General features: G+C 40.7%; 1 protein-coding gene across 1 annotated transcript; it reads left to right on the top strand.

Moving 5' to 3' along the window:
- The first annotated feature begins 1,458 nt into the window (after positions 1–1,458).
- LOC146607246 (uncharacterized) lies at positions 1,459–16,830 on the top strand. The gene is made up of 22 exons (XM_085348231.1): positions 1,459–1,509; positions 1,939–2,070; positions 2,163–2,229; positions 2,356–2,532; positions 2,973–3,098; positions 3,243–3,383; positions 3,561–3,686; positions 4,416–4,538; positions 4,714–4,836; positions 4,932–5,054; positions 6,583–6,705; positions 7,019–7,141; positions 7,518–7,643; positions 9,996–10,124; positions 10,231–10,323; positions 10,492–10,587; positions 10,855–10,950; positions 11,132–11,227; positions 13,029–13,130; positions 13,208–13,313; positions 16,293–16,409; positions 16,748–16,830. Exons 2-22 carry the CDS (start codon positions 1,948–1,950, stop codon positions 16,824–16,826), a joined length of 2,415 nt encoding a protein of 804 aa, XP_085204357.1. The 5' UTR covers positions 1,459–1,509; positions 1,939–1,947; the 3' UTR covers positions 16,827–16,830.
- Positions 16,831–17,470: the final 640 nt, after the last annotated feature.

The raw sequence follows: 17,470 nt of genomic DNA, 5'->3' as shown, positions 1-17,470 counted from the left end.
AATCAACAGAAACCATTAGAAAAATTCTGATGGTTTCCAGTTGGGAGAAACAATTCAAATAATCATGACCCATTAGAGGTTTCACATTATCACAGGCTGTATTGTGTTTGCTTTGATGGTTTCCATTATTTCAACTACATACAAAAGATGCAGTCCTTTCTACGCAGTGGGAATGGGTGAGGAGGATCCCAAATAATGGACTTTGATCCAAACACAGTTACGGCATCCTTGAGCAATTTAATTAATTTAATTTCACTAGCTGGGACTACATCCTCACTTGGCAGCATTTCCTGTAGATAATATATTGTGAATTAAGGCTGCAGTGTAGTAATGGCTTCAGAGAAGACTTGACTGGGCAGAAGCCTATGGGCTAATGAAAGGTGAATGAACGGAAGAGGGGAGGGACACAAAAAAAGAGAACAAACATTGTAGAGCAGGAGGGTCGTAGACAGAGAACCAGAAGGGGGGTGTATGAGGGGTGGTCCAGATAAGTTGTCTCCAATTATCGATATATAGAGATTTCTTTTAATAGAAAACACAACAGTTTTCTATTTTTTTTTTAAGTTAAAATATTATTTTAAAGTAACACCAAGCGTGAACAAAGTAAGAAACTAGGAGACAGTTTCTGTGATTCGTTAGATTCACCCTTTATTAAAGTGACTACTGAAGCAGGAACATAAAGGTTTTCTTTATCATGTCTGTCTGTCACTCACAGGAGAGACATTAAAGTAGTAGGTCTGATGTGAGCTACAAGATGAGCTCTGTAAAAATACGTTTTTTTTAAAGCTGTGACTGAAATGTGCACAGAAAAATAAGAAAAAAGCTTTATGGGAAAAATAACAATGAGTCAGTGAAATTCAGAGAACTGTGATTTGTGAGGGTTTTTTTTCACTCAATATCCTGAAGGAAAAGGCTTTTTTAATAAGGGGGGGTCTGTGCTTCACTCTCCTGTGAGGTGCAGGGTGCAGTGGCCTATGTGGAATGCCCTGTAGGGGGTATTTTTTTTTACAGTTAAGCCAAATGATTAGACCCCTTGAGAACCCCACTTATCACAGTCCCAAGTTATGACAGAACTATTTCTAAACCATCTGATATTTGCATAAGGTGAGCTGAAGCGGTTGAGCTTTCATCTTTCGCTCTGATCAGTCTGATTCTACTTTGGCGTGTTTGTATGAACCGCCCAGGGAAGCTGAGCTGCAAGGATTTGGCCTCCCTTGTTCCGGGGCTCGTTTATGACATCCACGCCAGGGTTTAAAGCAGCCTCCAGGCCAGCCTTTTGCTGCCTGTTTGCGGTGATTTGGGATTTGTGGAATGGGAAGTGCAGAGCTCCGGGACAGGATGTGGAGTCACTGCAGGATCGTACAGCCCCCCTATTCTTGACAGAGCTGGCGTGCGTCTGCATGAGCACCTCGTCTCTGCAGAAGATACACTGTAGAACCGGATCGCTTTGTGGCCTCTGGAAACCTCAGTGTTCCCGAGCCCTCTACTTAAGAGTAAATCTAAACCCAGGTACGTCGATTTACGCGACTTCTACGCATCTTTTGCTTCGCACCAACTCACAGAAACAGTTAGTCCCGCATTTGTTTTTATCGCCTTCTTTTAGCTGTTCTCGCAAAGAGTTTCGGGATAATACAGATGCTGCCAAAACTGATCTTCTCAGTTAAATTAGACACATTTCAGTGTGATCTGTGATGTAAGTCTCTTTTGTTCAGTGCAGACAGCCTCGGGGGTTAACTTAATAACAGAGTGCTCTTTCCCCCCCTCGTGCTGTTGTTTTGCCTGCCCGGACATGCACTGTGTGTCTGTGTGCCTCTGTGTTTTCAATAGGTGAGCACCTTTACAGTAACTATGAAATGCTCTGTGTCATTTTATCTATTTTTAAACTCTGGTTTATTGATGGCTGAGTAACCTCATCTTCTCCTCTTCCTCTCCACACAGATTCAGGTGATGGCTCACCTCTGGACTCTCCTGTCAGCAGGCCTGCTGCTGATGTCTGTGGCTGAACCTCTGAGCAGCCCTCAGGAAAATGACAACAAGTTAGTGAAACACACAGTGTTCACTAAGAGCCAGGCAAGTGGTTTAGGAAGGCTTCTTACATGTATGTTAGTCTGACAGCATCAGACTATAAATAAATCTCAGTTTGTTGCCTTTTCCTGCTGCAGACCCAGGTGAACGAGAGTGCACTCAGAAATGTCAGTGAACCAACACCAAGCCACACACCTACAACCTGTGAGTTTTTTGGGGTTTTTTTGGTCATTTTGTCTTTTGTTGTGTTTATTTTTTCTCTCTTTTGTTGTGCTGTGTCTTACATTTCAGCATTTCCTTTCAGCAGCTCCCTCTTTTTCTTTGCATTAGCAGCTCCTTTGACCACTACAACTTCCCCAAACTCTAGCCTTGCTCCACAGTGTCCAGGAAACCAGCTGATGCATGAGAGCAGCAATGTCTGCATCTGTCCATCCATCATGGTAAAGGATGGTGACAACTGTACTTGCCCCAAGGGCTTCACCTTGGAAGGAGCAGCTGAGTGTAAAGGTAAGAAGTGATCAAAACTGGGAAAGTGCTTTTTGTAGAATTGTAAAATCACAAAAAAAATAAAAATGCTTTTGACATCTTTGAGTTTTTAACATTTACAGCAATGCAACACAACATAAAGGTACGCTACGTTACATGAGCCCAGTGAACAAAATTGCACGCAGGCTCATTAAACCTCTCTTGGAAAATATTAATGTGTATTAGTATCACGGTTGTGTTTAAACTTTTAACTGTACTGCGCAAATTTTCAGAAGCAAGCATGAGTGATGAGAAACAAGCTACCAGCTGATCTAACTGCATTATAATTTATTTACAAAACTTTAGCATTTAATATTTCAGAGCTGTGTTATATATTATTCATATATTTTTGTCAGCTTGACATCACCATGTAAAACTGCAGGTGTCTGAGTTAGATTAAGCGTATTATCTCTGTTGGACAGATGTTGATGAGTGCGAAGGAGAGAGACCAGGACCATGTGACCTCCATGCCAGCTGCATTAATAACCCCGGCTCTTACTCGTGTAGCTGTCTCCGTGGTTACCTGATGGGTTCTGACGGGTGCCAGGGTTCGTCAACCTCTGTGTGTGTTTTTCTATTTGTGTGTGTGTGTTTGTGGGGGGAAAAGAAATGTCCGATGCAGGTTTTCAGAAATTTTTCACAGCGCCTCTTTAGTATGATCATAATTTACGTGTTTCTTATGGGTCTTGCAGATGTTGATGAGTGTGCTTTGGCCGCTGTGACAGGCCTGCAGGCCTGTCAAGGCGAGGCTGAGTGCAAAAACACACCTGGCTCCTTCACCTGTTCGTGCCATGAGGGATATGTAATGGCTACAAATGGGCGAGGCTGTGTAGGTGAGGTTAATGTTGAAGTCTGGTGTGCGTTTTGATAAAATATGCATGTACATCCAAATGTATATCAGCATAAAATACAGGCTGACACGCTACATCATAACCCGGGATGACTTAAATGTTTGCATCTGTTAAACTTGGCCATTTATCTTATAATTTATTGGTGTTACTCCTCTGTAGATGTGGATGAGTGCAGCTTTGAGGAGCTGTGTCGCCGCGAGCTGGGAAATGTGTGCGTTAACACTCCTGGCAGCTTTTCATGCCAGTGCCAGCTGGGCTTCAGAGCAGAGACTGCTGCCTGTGTCGGTAAATCATTAAACATCACCACGACTGAAAAAGGCCGATGTCCAGATTTGATCTGGTGTTTTGAATTTTTAACATACTTCATTTGAGTTTCTGCAAAGTAAGAACTTTGTCTGACAGAAAGAAATGCTTTGCAGCAAGATACAGCTTCAATCTGATGCTTTGCCTGCTTATATATGCTCCTGTCCCTCTTTCACCCTCACGTTAAAGGCTGATTTCCTCTTTTGTTCTGTAAAGAAAAAAAAAGAAGTCTGTTCACTTTCTTTTCGACTTCTTTGCGCCCCTGGTCCTCCAGCACATCCTGTGTACCCAGGTTACTCTGTGTGCCAAGGCATGATGTGCTTTCTGTGCCTGCTTTTCATGGCTTAAATTTTCATAGTAACATCTGCGCTGTGCTTGATTATGTACTATGATTTTACCACTACTGTCAGAAAGTAGCAATGTTAAATGGACTAAAGGGGAATTAAAAGAAGAAAAAGAAAAAAAATCTATTACCACAGCTTCCCAAAGTGGTTCAGTGACAGTTATTTAAAACAAGGTTGTTGACATGAAAATGACTTCGTACCTTTATTGCTTGCCAGTAAATTAAGGGAGTGCTTTGCAGGAATTAAATTTCCTTTTCTCTAGATGAAATAATTTTTAATTGCAAATTGCGTCAACAATGCATAGAAGAAGAAGTCATATGTTGTATCCATGTCACTAAACTATTCTGTCCTTTTGTCTCTGTCCCAGATGTGGATGAATGTATAGAGAGTCCCGTGGCGTGTGATGGACGGAGCGTATGTGAGAACACGCTTGGGAGCTACGAGTGTGTTTGTCGACCGGGTTACCGGGGAAACGGCACACACTGTGAAGGTAAGCAATTAGTGCTGACGTCCCTCCGTGGAAAACTCTGTTTCCTGTGGACGGGGTCAGCTTCCTTGTGTGCGCGTGTTTTAATGCTTGCTGTTATCCCTTCCATTAAAATTATCCCAAGTGGTAGTACAAGCTTCACTGAATAGAAATGAACCGGCTCTCTGTCTGTCTTCAGATGAGAATGAGTGTGTATCTGGTGGTCACACGTGTGACGCCAACGCTCGGTGCGGTAACATCATCGGGTCGTATTTCTGTCAGTGTTACCAGGGCTTCAACGGCGATGGACACTCTTGTTTTGGTGGGTAAGGGGTGGGTGTGTGTGTTTGTTGTTACCCACTTGTATCATGTAAGCATTACTTTCTCTGTATGAGCATTACATGTGCTTGTTTACAGACATTGATGAGTGTGTTGTGAACAATGGTCGCTGTGAACACAACTGCACCAATGAGCCAGGAAGCTACAGCTGCCAGTGTGCCTCGGGTTACCAGCTGGACCCGGACAGACACAGCTGCACAGGTAAAAGGCAGGCTGTAGTAGGATGTTATTAAAGTAGGCATGAGTAAGCATGACTTTTTCTTATGTTACTTTAAAAAAAAAAAGTTTGACTTTTTAGAAAATAGGCTTCTTAATTCTTGCTGTGGGTTAACAGTTGTACAACTTTTATTATTGTAAAATGTGTTCTATAAATAATCAGAATCAACTCGTTTGTGGATCTACTGAAAAAGTAAGCACACCCTTAATGTAAATACTGGCCAATTCCTGAGATGTTACTCCGTAATGCACAGTGCCACATTTGGTAAAGATCAAACACACCATGTGTGCAAATGGCTAATACAAACTGTCAAGCACCATGGTGGATGGTGCTTGACAGTTGGTATACGTGAGTTGATGATTTAGGCTTGTTTTGCAGCCGCAGGACCTGAGTCGACCTCACAGCTAAAGCTTGGCTCAAATTAGGTCATGAAACAGGGCAATGATTCCAAGCAGAACAGCAAACCTACAACAATGGAGAGAAAAGGAGAGAATCGAGGTGCTGAAATGAAGTTATTGCTGCTAACAGCGGTTCTACAAGCTGCTGAATAATGGGGTTTGCTTACTTTTTCATTTGACTGCATAGTCTTGTGAAAATTTTATTTGTCACATGATTGTGTCTACCTGTTCCCCTCTGCTTATTCTCTAAAGCTCCATATAATCCAAGTATTGGGTATATTGTTTGCATTAACTCTAAAATGTGGGCTTTGCTACTGTCAGAGGAGTTTATTTGTTATTGTGACCAAATGTAGTCCAGGACAAAATTCAGAAATTTAGGATGACCTCTGATGATGATGATGATGATATAACACCGTCCAAACCAAACAGATTAAGTGAACAAACGGGAATGGCAGCAGAAGCATGCAAAAAAATAGATCGGGAACTACAGCTATGGATCAAGACCTCTGTTATTACTATTATTGTTATTATTGTACAGTCTGTATATGTCAAATCTGATGTCATACACATTTTTATTAGATCCTTGCATCATATTTTTGCTTGCAGTAAATGTATGAAATTGCTAAAGTGTCACAGTGCATGGCTGTGAGACCTTTAAACTGCCTTTATTATTGATGAGTGAAGTAAAACAAACTGCAGTCTAAAATGTGCTGCACCACCCACCATAACAGCCAATCAGATGGGCAGTACAGTAGTTAAAATGTAACCGTCCTCTTCATTTTAATTAGTTACACACAGTAACCATTAAATTGAAACCTAAACACAGTTGCTGTATTTCCTAGAGACGAGGTTCTAAGGTCAAGTCATAGTGCGGCTAGTCAACAGAGGGCAGCAGAGATCATCTCTGTGGGCTTCTGCATCATTCTCAAAAGACATAGCCATTGTTGCTCTCTCCATTCAGTCACTCTGCACTTAGCTGGTATTCCAGGTTTGTGCAATTTTGTGCTAATAGAATTTCAGATGTTTATTTCAAGTCTAAATGAGTCCTTGTGCTGAATCTATTTCATGTTTTGCCATGGCGCAAGAGTAATCTAAATGTTGCTGATCTCTCCAGATGTGGATGAGTGTGTGGGACTAAATGGGACTTGCGAGCACATTTGCATCAATACTCAGGGCTCTTTCCACTGCTCCTGCAGACCCGGCTACCAGCTGCATATTGATGGCCACACCTGCGTGGGTCAGTCCCTCTTAAACACTCACTGCTGTTTACCCAATCATTTTCGGTCATTTAAACATGCCAAGCATCAGTAGTAATCTGCCATGAATATGTCTTATCTCTTGCTAATTATTTTGGTGCATGTGATTCTGGTTTTTCTTGTGCATATTTTCTGTGCAGACACTCTGGAAGTAGTTGTCCTGAGGGCACATTTTGGAAAATTAGTGAGATGAGAAAGCCAGACTGTGAGGAATCTGTTGCATGCATAAGAGAGAGCTGTCCAAACATGATGTTTATGATCTGTGTGTTTCTGTGTGTGGGTTTGTGTACATAGACATCGATGAATGTAAACTCCAGAATGGCTGCTGTTCCCACACCTGCACTAATTCTCCAGGGGGACATACTTGCCATTGCCCCCCTCCTCTGCTGTTAGACATAGACAACCTAAACTGCAGGAGTAAGTTTGATTACAGAGTTGACATTACAGTCTTTTGTGTACAAAAATATATAATTATTAAAAAAAAAAAAAACAGAAGGTAGGCACTTCTTTCAAATCTGAATAAAAAAATCTTATTAAGAACTCTTGTCCTGGTGTTTTAACACAGATTTTTCATCAAGATCAAATCTTTTAATGTGACATGACACAGCTAAATATGTTTTTTCCTTCTGATCAGCAGTCAAAACATTGCTTCTTCTATCAAAAAGAAGAAGCATAGCACCAAATTTCCCATTTTAAAAGCTGAAATAGCAAGTTCACGCAGTCTTCTTTATTGTTCAGTATTTCTGTGTACCAAGCTAAAAATTATTATTATTTTTTTTTTTTACCCAAAAAGATGCTACATCCTGTAAGCTGAGAAATGGTGGTTGTGACCATATGTGCACTGTAAGGGCTGAGGGCCACGTTCAGTGCAGCTGTCAAGCTGGCTGGCAATTGGACGAAGACGCGAGGAGCTGTGTGGGTGAGAGTTCATGTTCACTGCCAGCACTTTATTATTAGCTGAATCACATGGCGTTACTATCAGCAAACGCACTCTCGAAAGCACCAATTTGTTGCGATCTGGTTTGTGTGCACATTCCTCTGCGCCATATCCTTCTGGGTAATAAGAAAATGATGTCATTCACATAGATTACAATTTCAAGTTACTTTTCTCAAAATCTCGAGTTTATAAGTCAAAATTTTGAGAAAGATTTTGAGTTATGGAAACAGGCTTCCATAGTTATGAGATCGTATCAGTGCAACAAGCCCTGATATCCTTTTTCATATAACGCCTAATATCAAAATAATAATTAAAATGACTTTACCATCTCTTGAATCCAGCAGAAATACACTCACCAGCCATTTTATTGGGTACACCTCTTTAACTGCCCATTAATGCAAATATCTAAGTGCTTCTAGGCATGTAGACCAAAGACTGTATAAGACATTTTTTACATTCACGGATGCAGATGTGGTCAAGACAACCTGCTAAAGTTCAAACTGAGCATCAGAATGAGGATGAAAGGTGATTTAAATTACTTTGAACATGGCATGGTTGTTGGTGCCAGACAGACTTGTCTGAGGGTTTCTTAAGCACATCCATCGCTGGGGTTTGCAGAGAAAGGTCTGAAAAAGAGAAAGAGGGTGACAGTTCTCTTGGCAGTAAAAATGCCACGTTGATAACAAAGGTCAGAGGAGAATGGCCAGACGGCTTTAAACTAATTGAAAGACACCAGTAACTGAAATAATGCAGCAACCCCGGTTCGAATCCGGGTCACGGCACCAAGTTGTTGAAATCTCCCAATTCTTTGAATCTTTGGGCTGAAGGAGGGACAATACTCGGTGTATCAATGCTCAATCAACAATCATTTATTTCCATACAATTCAACAGTCAGAGCATTACAACGTCCGGACGGGAGAGATGCTACCAGAGGGTCAGGCACATGTCTCAAAATGGTGACGGGTTGCTCAGCTTTTTATAGTCTCTAGTGGCCCCCAGCTAGTCGTAAAAGCCAAAACATCACATTCTTTCTCTGTTACAGCGCCTAAGTTATGACCTCGGCAGTTGTTTCTCTGCTTTCTGTAAGGTGGGGGTGTGGAATGTGGTCTATCTATCTCCCCTGTCTTTAGACACAGAGTCTCCTGCTTACAACCTTCTCTTCATGATTCAACAATTAAGCATGTCAAGAAAACAGTGTAACACATTCCCAGCAGATCAAGGATACAGAGTGATGCACATTTATCTAATGAACTAATATGTGAATATGTTCTGTTAACTCAAAAGTATAACGAGAACTAAACTACATACAGCTCACACACTCTATATTAAAGGGTATAATGTGATCTACAGCAGTATTCTAATTCAACTACTTTGATTACATATATAAGGTAACATATAATAACAGAATAATCTAACATCACTTGTTACAAACAAAGTATGCAGACGAGCATCTTTGAACAAACAACGTGTAACCTTGAAGCAGATGGGCTACGACAGAAGGGCATCACTCTGCCACTCCTGTCAGCTGACAACAGGAAACTGAAGCTAGAATTCCCACAGACCACCCGTCTGATAAATCTTGATTTCTGCTGTGAGTAATTTAGCATAAACAAGAGGAAAGCATGGATCCATCCTTGTATCAGTAATTGAGGCTGGTGACGGTGCAGTGGTGTAGAAGATGTTTCCTTGGCACATTTTGAACCCCTTAGTATTAGCTGAGCATTGTTTTGTATACCTGAGTATTTTTTCATGTCCATCCCGTTCTGACTACAGGCTTACCATGTTCCGATGGCTGCTTCTCATAGGATGATGCGCTATGTGAGAAAGCTCAGATTATGTCATGATACATAATCATAATGAATAGAGCACCTTTGGGATGTCGTGGAATAGGCCCTTCACATCAAGGATGTGCAGCGGACAATTCTTCAGCAACTGTGCAATGCAGTCATGCCAGTTGAGACCCAAAATCTCTGAGGAACGTTTTCAGCACCTTGTTGAATCTGTGCTTTGAAGAATTAAGGCAAAACCCAGTACTAGCAAAAGTGGCTGATGACTGTAGATTATCCACACAGCAATTTTGTAAAGGCTAAAGAGCCAGAGAGGCTTTCAGAGATTAGATCGGCTTCTCATTTGCGTTGCATTCGCCATGTGATTTCTTTTCATGAAGCTATTCATAAAAAAGGAAATTTGATAGTTTGATAGTCTGTTATGGACTAACGACTCCCTTGAATGAATACAGAGGCGGGCATGCCTTGTCACTTAGCCAACCATAAATTAAGCAACTGTCACGTAGGTTTAATGTTTAATTGCCCTCCTTCTGTCTTCTGTCATGAGATGTGAACGAGTGTGAGGACTTCACTAATGGAGGCTGCGAGCAGCTGTGTGTGAATCATCCTGGTGGGTTTAACTGCACCTGCAAGGAGGGCTATATAGTTAGAAAAGATGACCCCACCAAGTGCCAGCGTGAGTCAAACATAATCTTATGTAGTGTTAAGGACTTTTTAAAAATCTAAAAATAGATTTATTTCAATTCCTTCACTTATCTTTATTAGCATCTCTGCCTTTCCAGCTGTGTGCGACCCCCCTTGTCAGAACTATGGAGTGTGTGTTGCCCCGAACATTTGCGACTGTCCTCCAGGCTATCCTGGAGTGGGCTGCTCAGGTACAATAAACGTTGCACATAAAATATATATAATTAAAATGTTTTTTCACAGGAATATTAAAGTTAATTTGTGTCTCTTTTTTTGTGCACTTTTCGGTGTCCTTTGAGGTTAGTATAAGGTTTTAATGCAAAGAGGAGTATTATAGCCCTTTTCGTTGCATGTTTCAGCCATGTGCTCCCCTCCCTGCGCTCATGGAGGTACCTGTATGCGCTGGAACGAGTGTTTGTGTCTTCGCGGCTGGACAGGAGCAGGCTGCCACACAGGTACACTGCCTTTGGGGATCAGAGGGACAGGTGTTACATCAAATAAATAGAGTGGACAGTGTTTAGAAGCACTGTTTACATCAATGTGTTGCCCAGAAAATGCTTTTATAAGATGTTCTGCACTCACCTAAGACAAAGAGGCACTGGTACATATATCCATGCATGTATAAATGCATGTGCACAGGTGACGTGTGTGTCACAATGCCATTTTCTTCTGGATTCGACATCTGATTGTTAGCTTTGACTTTTCTTCGTGTCTCTTCTCAGCTGTGTGTGAGTTTCCTTGTGCCAACGGTGGTCGCTGTGTGGGACCTGACACCTGCCAGTGTCCCTCCGACTACACTGGCCCCCAGTGCCTCTTGCGTGAGTAATGTAATACAATAAATTATCCCAGGTGTGTAGGCACCACCGAGATCTACCCATCCACCTGCCTCCAAACAGTTTCTGGTAAAATATGGGCTATAGGATGGCAGAAAAACAAAAAAAGCATGAAGACATTTTTCTGCACAGACTGCGTGTTACTATATTATTTTGCATTTTGTAGCCCTTTGCACTCCTGCCTGTCAAAATGGGGGAAGATGTGTGGACGTCAACAAATGCACATGTGTTGGTGGATGGCAAGGAGCTCGATGCCAGATAGGTGAGATCAGTCATTCTCTGTTACTGTATCTCTGTGTAGCTTTTCCTGCATAATTAAAATATATTCAGACTAAAATATGATCAAACCATGTTTACACAGTAAGTTACAAATGATCATGGATGTAATTTTAACAACCACTTGTGTTTATTTAAAAAAAAACAGTAATATAAAGCTTCTCATGTCTTCGGATTACTTTCCTCTATGCAGTGAGTGGGATTTGCTTCTGTGCAGCTGGAGGCTTTAGTGTGATATTGGATGTGAAATTAGATGTTGACACCAGTGGATGCAGCATGGTTTCCCGTGGTTTCTTCTTCTCCCTGTTGCTTGCTGTTTGTTTCCATTGTTGCACTACTCTGCTGTTGTTGTTGTCGTTGACCAAATAAGATGAGATGTTTTTCATTCGATGTGCTTATGGGTGGAGAGAAGCAATCATGTGACGTATTTCTGGACTCTTTCTCTTATATTTGAAACCAGACACCGACAAATATGCAGCGTTTATTGTTCCATCCTGTTTTGTCACCTGGCATTTCAGAGCATATTCAGTAATTATTGAAAATCTTCACATTTTTCTTCTGTGTCAGTGGTGTAGAGCTAAGCCCTTCAATCATAACATGCGGCGGTGTCTGCCAGTGCATAGCTTCATAATCAACACGTTTCTAATGTCCAGACTTTCATCTGGAGCTTTTATTTCTCCAATCAGTAACAGTGTTTTTAAGTGGGAAAATGTCATTACTGTCATGGTCTCTGTGTCTACCCGGCCAGCCCTGCAAGGCTACATGTGTTTTGGTTTTGCTCTCTCTCATCGCTCTGCCTGGGCGGAGCTCACTGAGAGCTTCTGCTTTTGGCCCGCGCACCTGCTTCTAATCATGCACCGGTGATTCACCATTAGGGCTGGGTATCGTCACTGATTTCTAGAATTGATTCGATTCCGATTCACAAGGTCTCGAATCGATTCGATCCACAATTCGATTCAATTTGATTTGATTCGGGGAAATTTTGCCTCAGACAGTCAGAAATATAATAATTCAGATCATGCATCAGTACATTTCCAGATTTTTATATCTATAAAAAGAAAGCTGACATTTGTGAGACTTTATCAAAGGTGTGAGCATCACAGCAGATGCCTTTGTGTCAAAGTAGCTGAGGATAAAACACATAAAAATAAATATAAAAATATTCTGCAGTAGATCAAAAACGAAAGAAAACCATTAATCAACATATGAACATTACCTGATGCTGCTGAAGTGAAGCAGAGCAAAGTTACAGAGGTTTTAGAGACACAGCTGAGCGTTTCGCAATTTTGCATAAGTTTAAATTTGTTCAGTATTGAACAGCAGAAATGAGGCTTTGTTTTCGGAAGTTGGTAAAAGGAAAAAAACAGCGGCCGACAGCCTGTAAACAACGGTAGACTTGTGCGAATAATGCAGGAAAAAGATTTGCATGAAGTGTGATTTTTATCGTGGTGGAAGCAAAACAGCAAAAGTCAGAGTGAATTCATGACGATGTTTATGTGAAGCGTAGTTTGGATCTTCTTTTGCTGCTGGTTCAGTCAATATTGTTTCAAGAGAAATAAAAACCTGCAGCTTCAGAATCAGCACAAAAAGGACGTAAACACAAAGCGCAGACCACTTCTGTGGAAACACCGTCCAGCCTTTTGTTCTTACACTGTTGTTGATAAATGTATGTTCTGCTCATTGTGTAATTTATAACTGCCCAAATCCTCTAACAAATCTATGCTCCATGTTTAATAAGAAGACTCAATGTGTTTGGATTTATGCATTCTTTTTTCTGTCTTGATCAGAGCCTGTTGTGTGCCAGAAACCTTGCATAAATGGTGGCGTGTGTGTGGGCCTCAACCGGTGCCGCTGTACCAAAGCTTTCACTGGAGAGCTCTGTGAACAAGGTTAGTCCATGAGTGTGGAAGAATGTGTACATATACAGTATGTGTACAAAGGATCATGCTGTGTGCTGTGTCTGCAGCGGTGACTACACCCTGTGTGCCACCCTGTCAACATGGAGGCACATGCAGCCCTCACAACACTTGTACCTGTCCCGAGGGCACTGCAGGCCTGCGCTGTGAGAGACTGTGAGTATCAGTAACTTCTACAGCATCCATACATAACATATCTCACAGAGTGAAGTGCTTTAATTTACATGCTCCCACTGGCACAGATTATAAAGAACAACAAAATAAACTACCACAGCTATGCAGATGACACACAAATATATATCACAATGTCACCAGGAGACCGAGGCCCTGTACAGGCTCTTGGTAAATGCATTGAGAAAATTAATGACTGGTTGTGCCAAAATTTTCTCCAGCTAAACAAAACTGAGGTAATAGTCTTTGGCGCCAAAGAAAAACGATTACAGGTCACCAGAGAACTTCAATCTATACATCTAAAAACCACAAACCAGGTGAGAAATGTGGGTGTAGTGATGGATGCAGACCTAAACTTAGAAAAACACATTAAGACAATAACAAAGTCAGCTTACTATCACCTCAAGAATATATCAAGGATAAAAGATCTGATGTCTCAACAGGACCTGGAAAAACTAGTCCATGCATTCATCTTTAGTAGGCTTGATTACTGTAACAGCATCTTTACAGGTCTACCTAAAAAATCAGTCAGACAACTACAGCTCATTCAGAACTCTGCTGCTCGAGTCCTCACTAAGACCAAAAAAGTGGACCACATCAGTCCAGCTCTGAGGTCTTTACACTGGCTGCCTGTCCGTCAGAGGATAGACTTTAAAGTTCTGATGCTGGTCTATAAAGCTCTGAATGGTTTAGGACCAAAATACATCAGTGACCTCCTGACCCAGTATGAACCATCCAGATCCCTCAGGTCATCTGGATCCGGTCTTTTATCAGTTCCCAGAGTCGGAACCAGACACGGAGAAGCTGCATTCAGCTTTTATGCTCCTTATATCTGGAACAAACTCCCAGAAAGCCTCAGATCAGCTGAAACACTCAGTTTATTTAAATCCAGGTTGAAGACTCACCTGTTCTCAGCTGCATTTGAATAAAGCACCAAATCCACACTTTTAAGCTTAAATTTCAAAACTTACATTTAACTACTGATTTTATCTACTGTTCTGATTTTATCTGTTTTGATTTTATATCCTGTTTTGTTTGTTTGTTTGTTTGTTAATCAGTTTGTTTGTTTGTTTGCTTGTTTTAATCAATTTTAAATCATGCTTTTATTTGTTTTTGTTTCTAATGTCTCTGTAAAGCACTTTGAATCACCTTGTTGTTGAGTTGTGCTGTACAAATAAACTTGCCTTGCCTTTAATGGGGTGATATGGTACTATTAGGTCTTTAGGTAAGATAAGGTCTGATTATTCAAGACCTTGTATTTTATGAGAAGGATTTTAAATTGAATTCTGGATTTAACAGGGAGCCAACAAAGAGAAACCATATGAGAGAAATTTGGTTCCTCTTCCTAGTCCCTGTCAGTACTCTTGCTACAGAATATTGTATCAACTGAAGGCTTTTCAGAGAGTTAATAAATCCATGGTCAGATGCAAGTCTACTGCAAGAAACACAGACACAAAAGTACAGCATTGAAGTCACTGCAGTTTCCCCACATATTCACAGCTAATTGTAACACCGGATAGAGAAGCTGCTATTTTGATTAACAACAGAATTAATTTCTCTCACAAAACTACAATCACAGAAAGACCCAGAAAGAAGATGTGTACTCATCAGCATTTATATTGAAAACATTCACCTCACAATTGGTTATTTAATTGACCCCAATAAACATGATTCCTCACTTAATCTACCCAGCACAAAACGGGGGGGGGGCTGGGGGGCTGGGTCATCCTGTGCTGCTGGGCATGCGCCCTGGCGGCCTGGTTGTGCTGGCTAGTGTCCTTCCTGGTGTTTGGGTTTGTTTGCTGTCACGCAGATCCTCCAGTGTTATGGGGTCCTCTGTGCTGTAACGTGATGCCACCAAATCACCTTCACACAAGCAATATTAAATGTCTCGGATTAACATTTCCCCCAAACTGTAAGCGCTGTTTAGCTTCAGTTAAAGTCTGTCATTCAAAGTGGTACAAGATCATTTACATTGTTGGTCAAACTTTCCTATTTTCCTTTACAAACAAAATATTAATCTTTCCTAAAATTAATTATTTTCAGTGGACCTAATTTGTCCAAACATAACCTGGTGCAAATTTCATAATTCGACATTATCAATATTCTTTTTGGAAAAACAAACCTCCCCATATAAAACTCAGCATTACAAAAAAAATCGAAATCTCATCGAGGATTTGAAATCCCCAAATTTGAGTTTTACTAGCTTGCAAATTAGCCCCAAAACATCAATCAGTGCCTTGAAGTAATTAAACAATAATAAACACAAAAAACCAACAGGACAAAACTAAAATCATATGCAAAAGAAAGTTTTCACAGGACTCTGTGAACACAGAAATAAAATAAAAAAAGTAGTAGCCTGGCCCTGTTAATCAAAGGCCTTTTGATTAACTGTTAATCAGCGTTACCAGCATTATTGTCTGGAGCATTCAGGCATGTGTTAACACATTGCCACAATCTTCCCAGGAGTTATAGAAATTCATACTGAGGTCAGTCTGTGCATTTCTCAGAGCTTTAATGGGTTGATACGGTACTATAAGGTCTTTAAATAAGATGGGGCCTGATTATTCAAGCCCTTAAAATTTATGAGAAGGATTTCTCACATGGAGAGAAATGTAACCCTCTTTATGTCTGTTTCTTCAAAAAGTACATGGCAGCACGGCTTAGGTTTGCAAAGTTGCATCTGAACAAACCAGAAAACCTTTGGAACAGTGTCCTTTTGACAGACGATTTCAAAATGGAAATATTTGGTGATAATGCACCACTTTTGACATAACAATCACAGTGTATCAGAACAAACACGTGATACTGTCAAGCACAGTGGTGGAGAGGTGACGATTTCACCATAAACTTCTCTGTGTACCAAAGTGTTCTTGGGTCAAATGTGAGGTCATCTGTTGTTCTCAAGTTTTTCAGGTACAGCACTTTACTGCAATACATGTCTTGTGCTTATTTGTGTCCTAGGACATGCCCAGTGGTCACTACAGTAGTGAGTATGGCTCGAGGGGTGAGGAAAGCATTTAGGGAAAGCTACGTTGACCGCTGTGGACCTTTCGGAGTTCAGCTTTGTACTAAATACAGGTAAGCTGTTTTTCCTCCTGGATTCTCCAACACTAATTCATGAAGTATCTGGCAGCAGTTGCAGTTTTTCCTAATCACAACGTGGTTTAATTTCCTGTCAAAGAAATGAACTTTCAAGGACTTTACTGTCAGCTATTCTTTATGTAATTACTTTTGCACTTAACTGGATTAAATATGCTGTGAAAGTATTTTTAAAGCGTTTCCAATAACGCAATGAAAAGCGAGGCTTGACTGAGTTTAAGATGTGCAAATGATTTAACATATGTTAAAGGTTGTGTTAATCCAGTTTGATTAGAATACAATATCACACAGTTGTGTGATTGTGGTTGTGTTTTCAGGATAAACCAGGCACGTGTATACCTGCAGGCCTACAGGGTGGGCTACAAAATCCAGTGTCCACAGGGGAAGAGCAGATAAGCAGCGCTGGATACAGTGAAAGTGGTTTGTCATAAGAAAATGTCATCCTCCAGACAATCTTTTGGTCAACACAGGAAGATAGAAACGGACTGATGTAACATCATATGTAAAGTGCTGAGGGTGTTGCAGCTTCTCTGGGAGAAGTCTTACCTGATTATCAGCCTCTGTGTTGAAATTAAATTACACTTCTGTCATAAAGAAGGTTTATAATGTCTGTGAAATCATGTCAGCGATTGAATAAAAATGAGTTCACATCAACAAATATTTGAAGATTTCAAGCACGTAGATGTTCGAACGGGACAGTTTTTCTGTAGTCATCTCAGAGTAGATCTCATGACAGCAGCAGTTTTATTGTAAGCCATGTTATCACTGTAGTACTGATAATCAACCTTTTATGAAATAAGCACAAGTTCAGTGTTTGAAATTCCTGTAAAACATTAATCAGCTTGAACGTATATTCAAACGAACCCAGTCACCTCCATGGATCGGTCACTACTCAGATAGCTAACATCCAGCCAGTTTTTTTTGTTTTGAGCTCTACTCATGTTTTTTTTATCTAGATTAACAATGATAGCAACATAAAAAATGCCTAAAGTGACAAATTCAAAATAAACTATTGCCTATATTACTGCTCCTTCTTTTGA

Source organism: Diplotaxodon limnothrissa, linkage group LG23 (genome assembly GCF_057381915.1).
Source record: "Diplotaxodon limnothrissa isolate DT_005_m linkage group LG23, D_limnothrissa_male_GT1.1, whole genome shotgun sequence".
Taxonomy (NCBI): domain Eukaryota; kingdom Metazoa; phylum Chordata; class Actinopteri; order Cichliformes; family Cichlidae; genus Diplotaxodon; species Diplotaxodon limnothrissa.
Note: the sequence above shows the minus strand (reverse complement) of the source record. Positions and strands in the feature narration are given on the sequence as shown.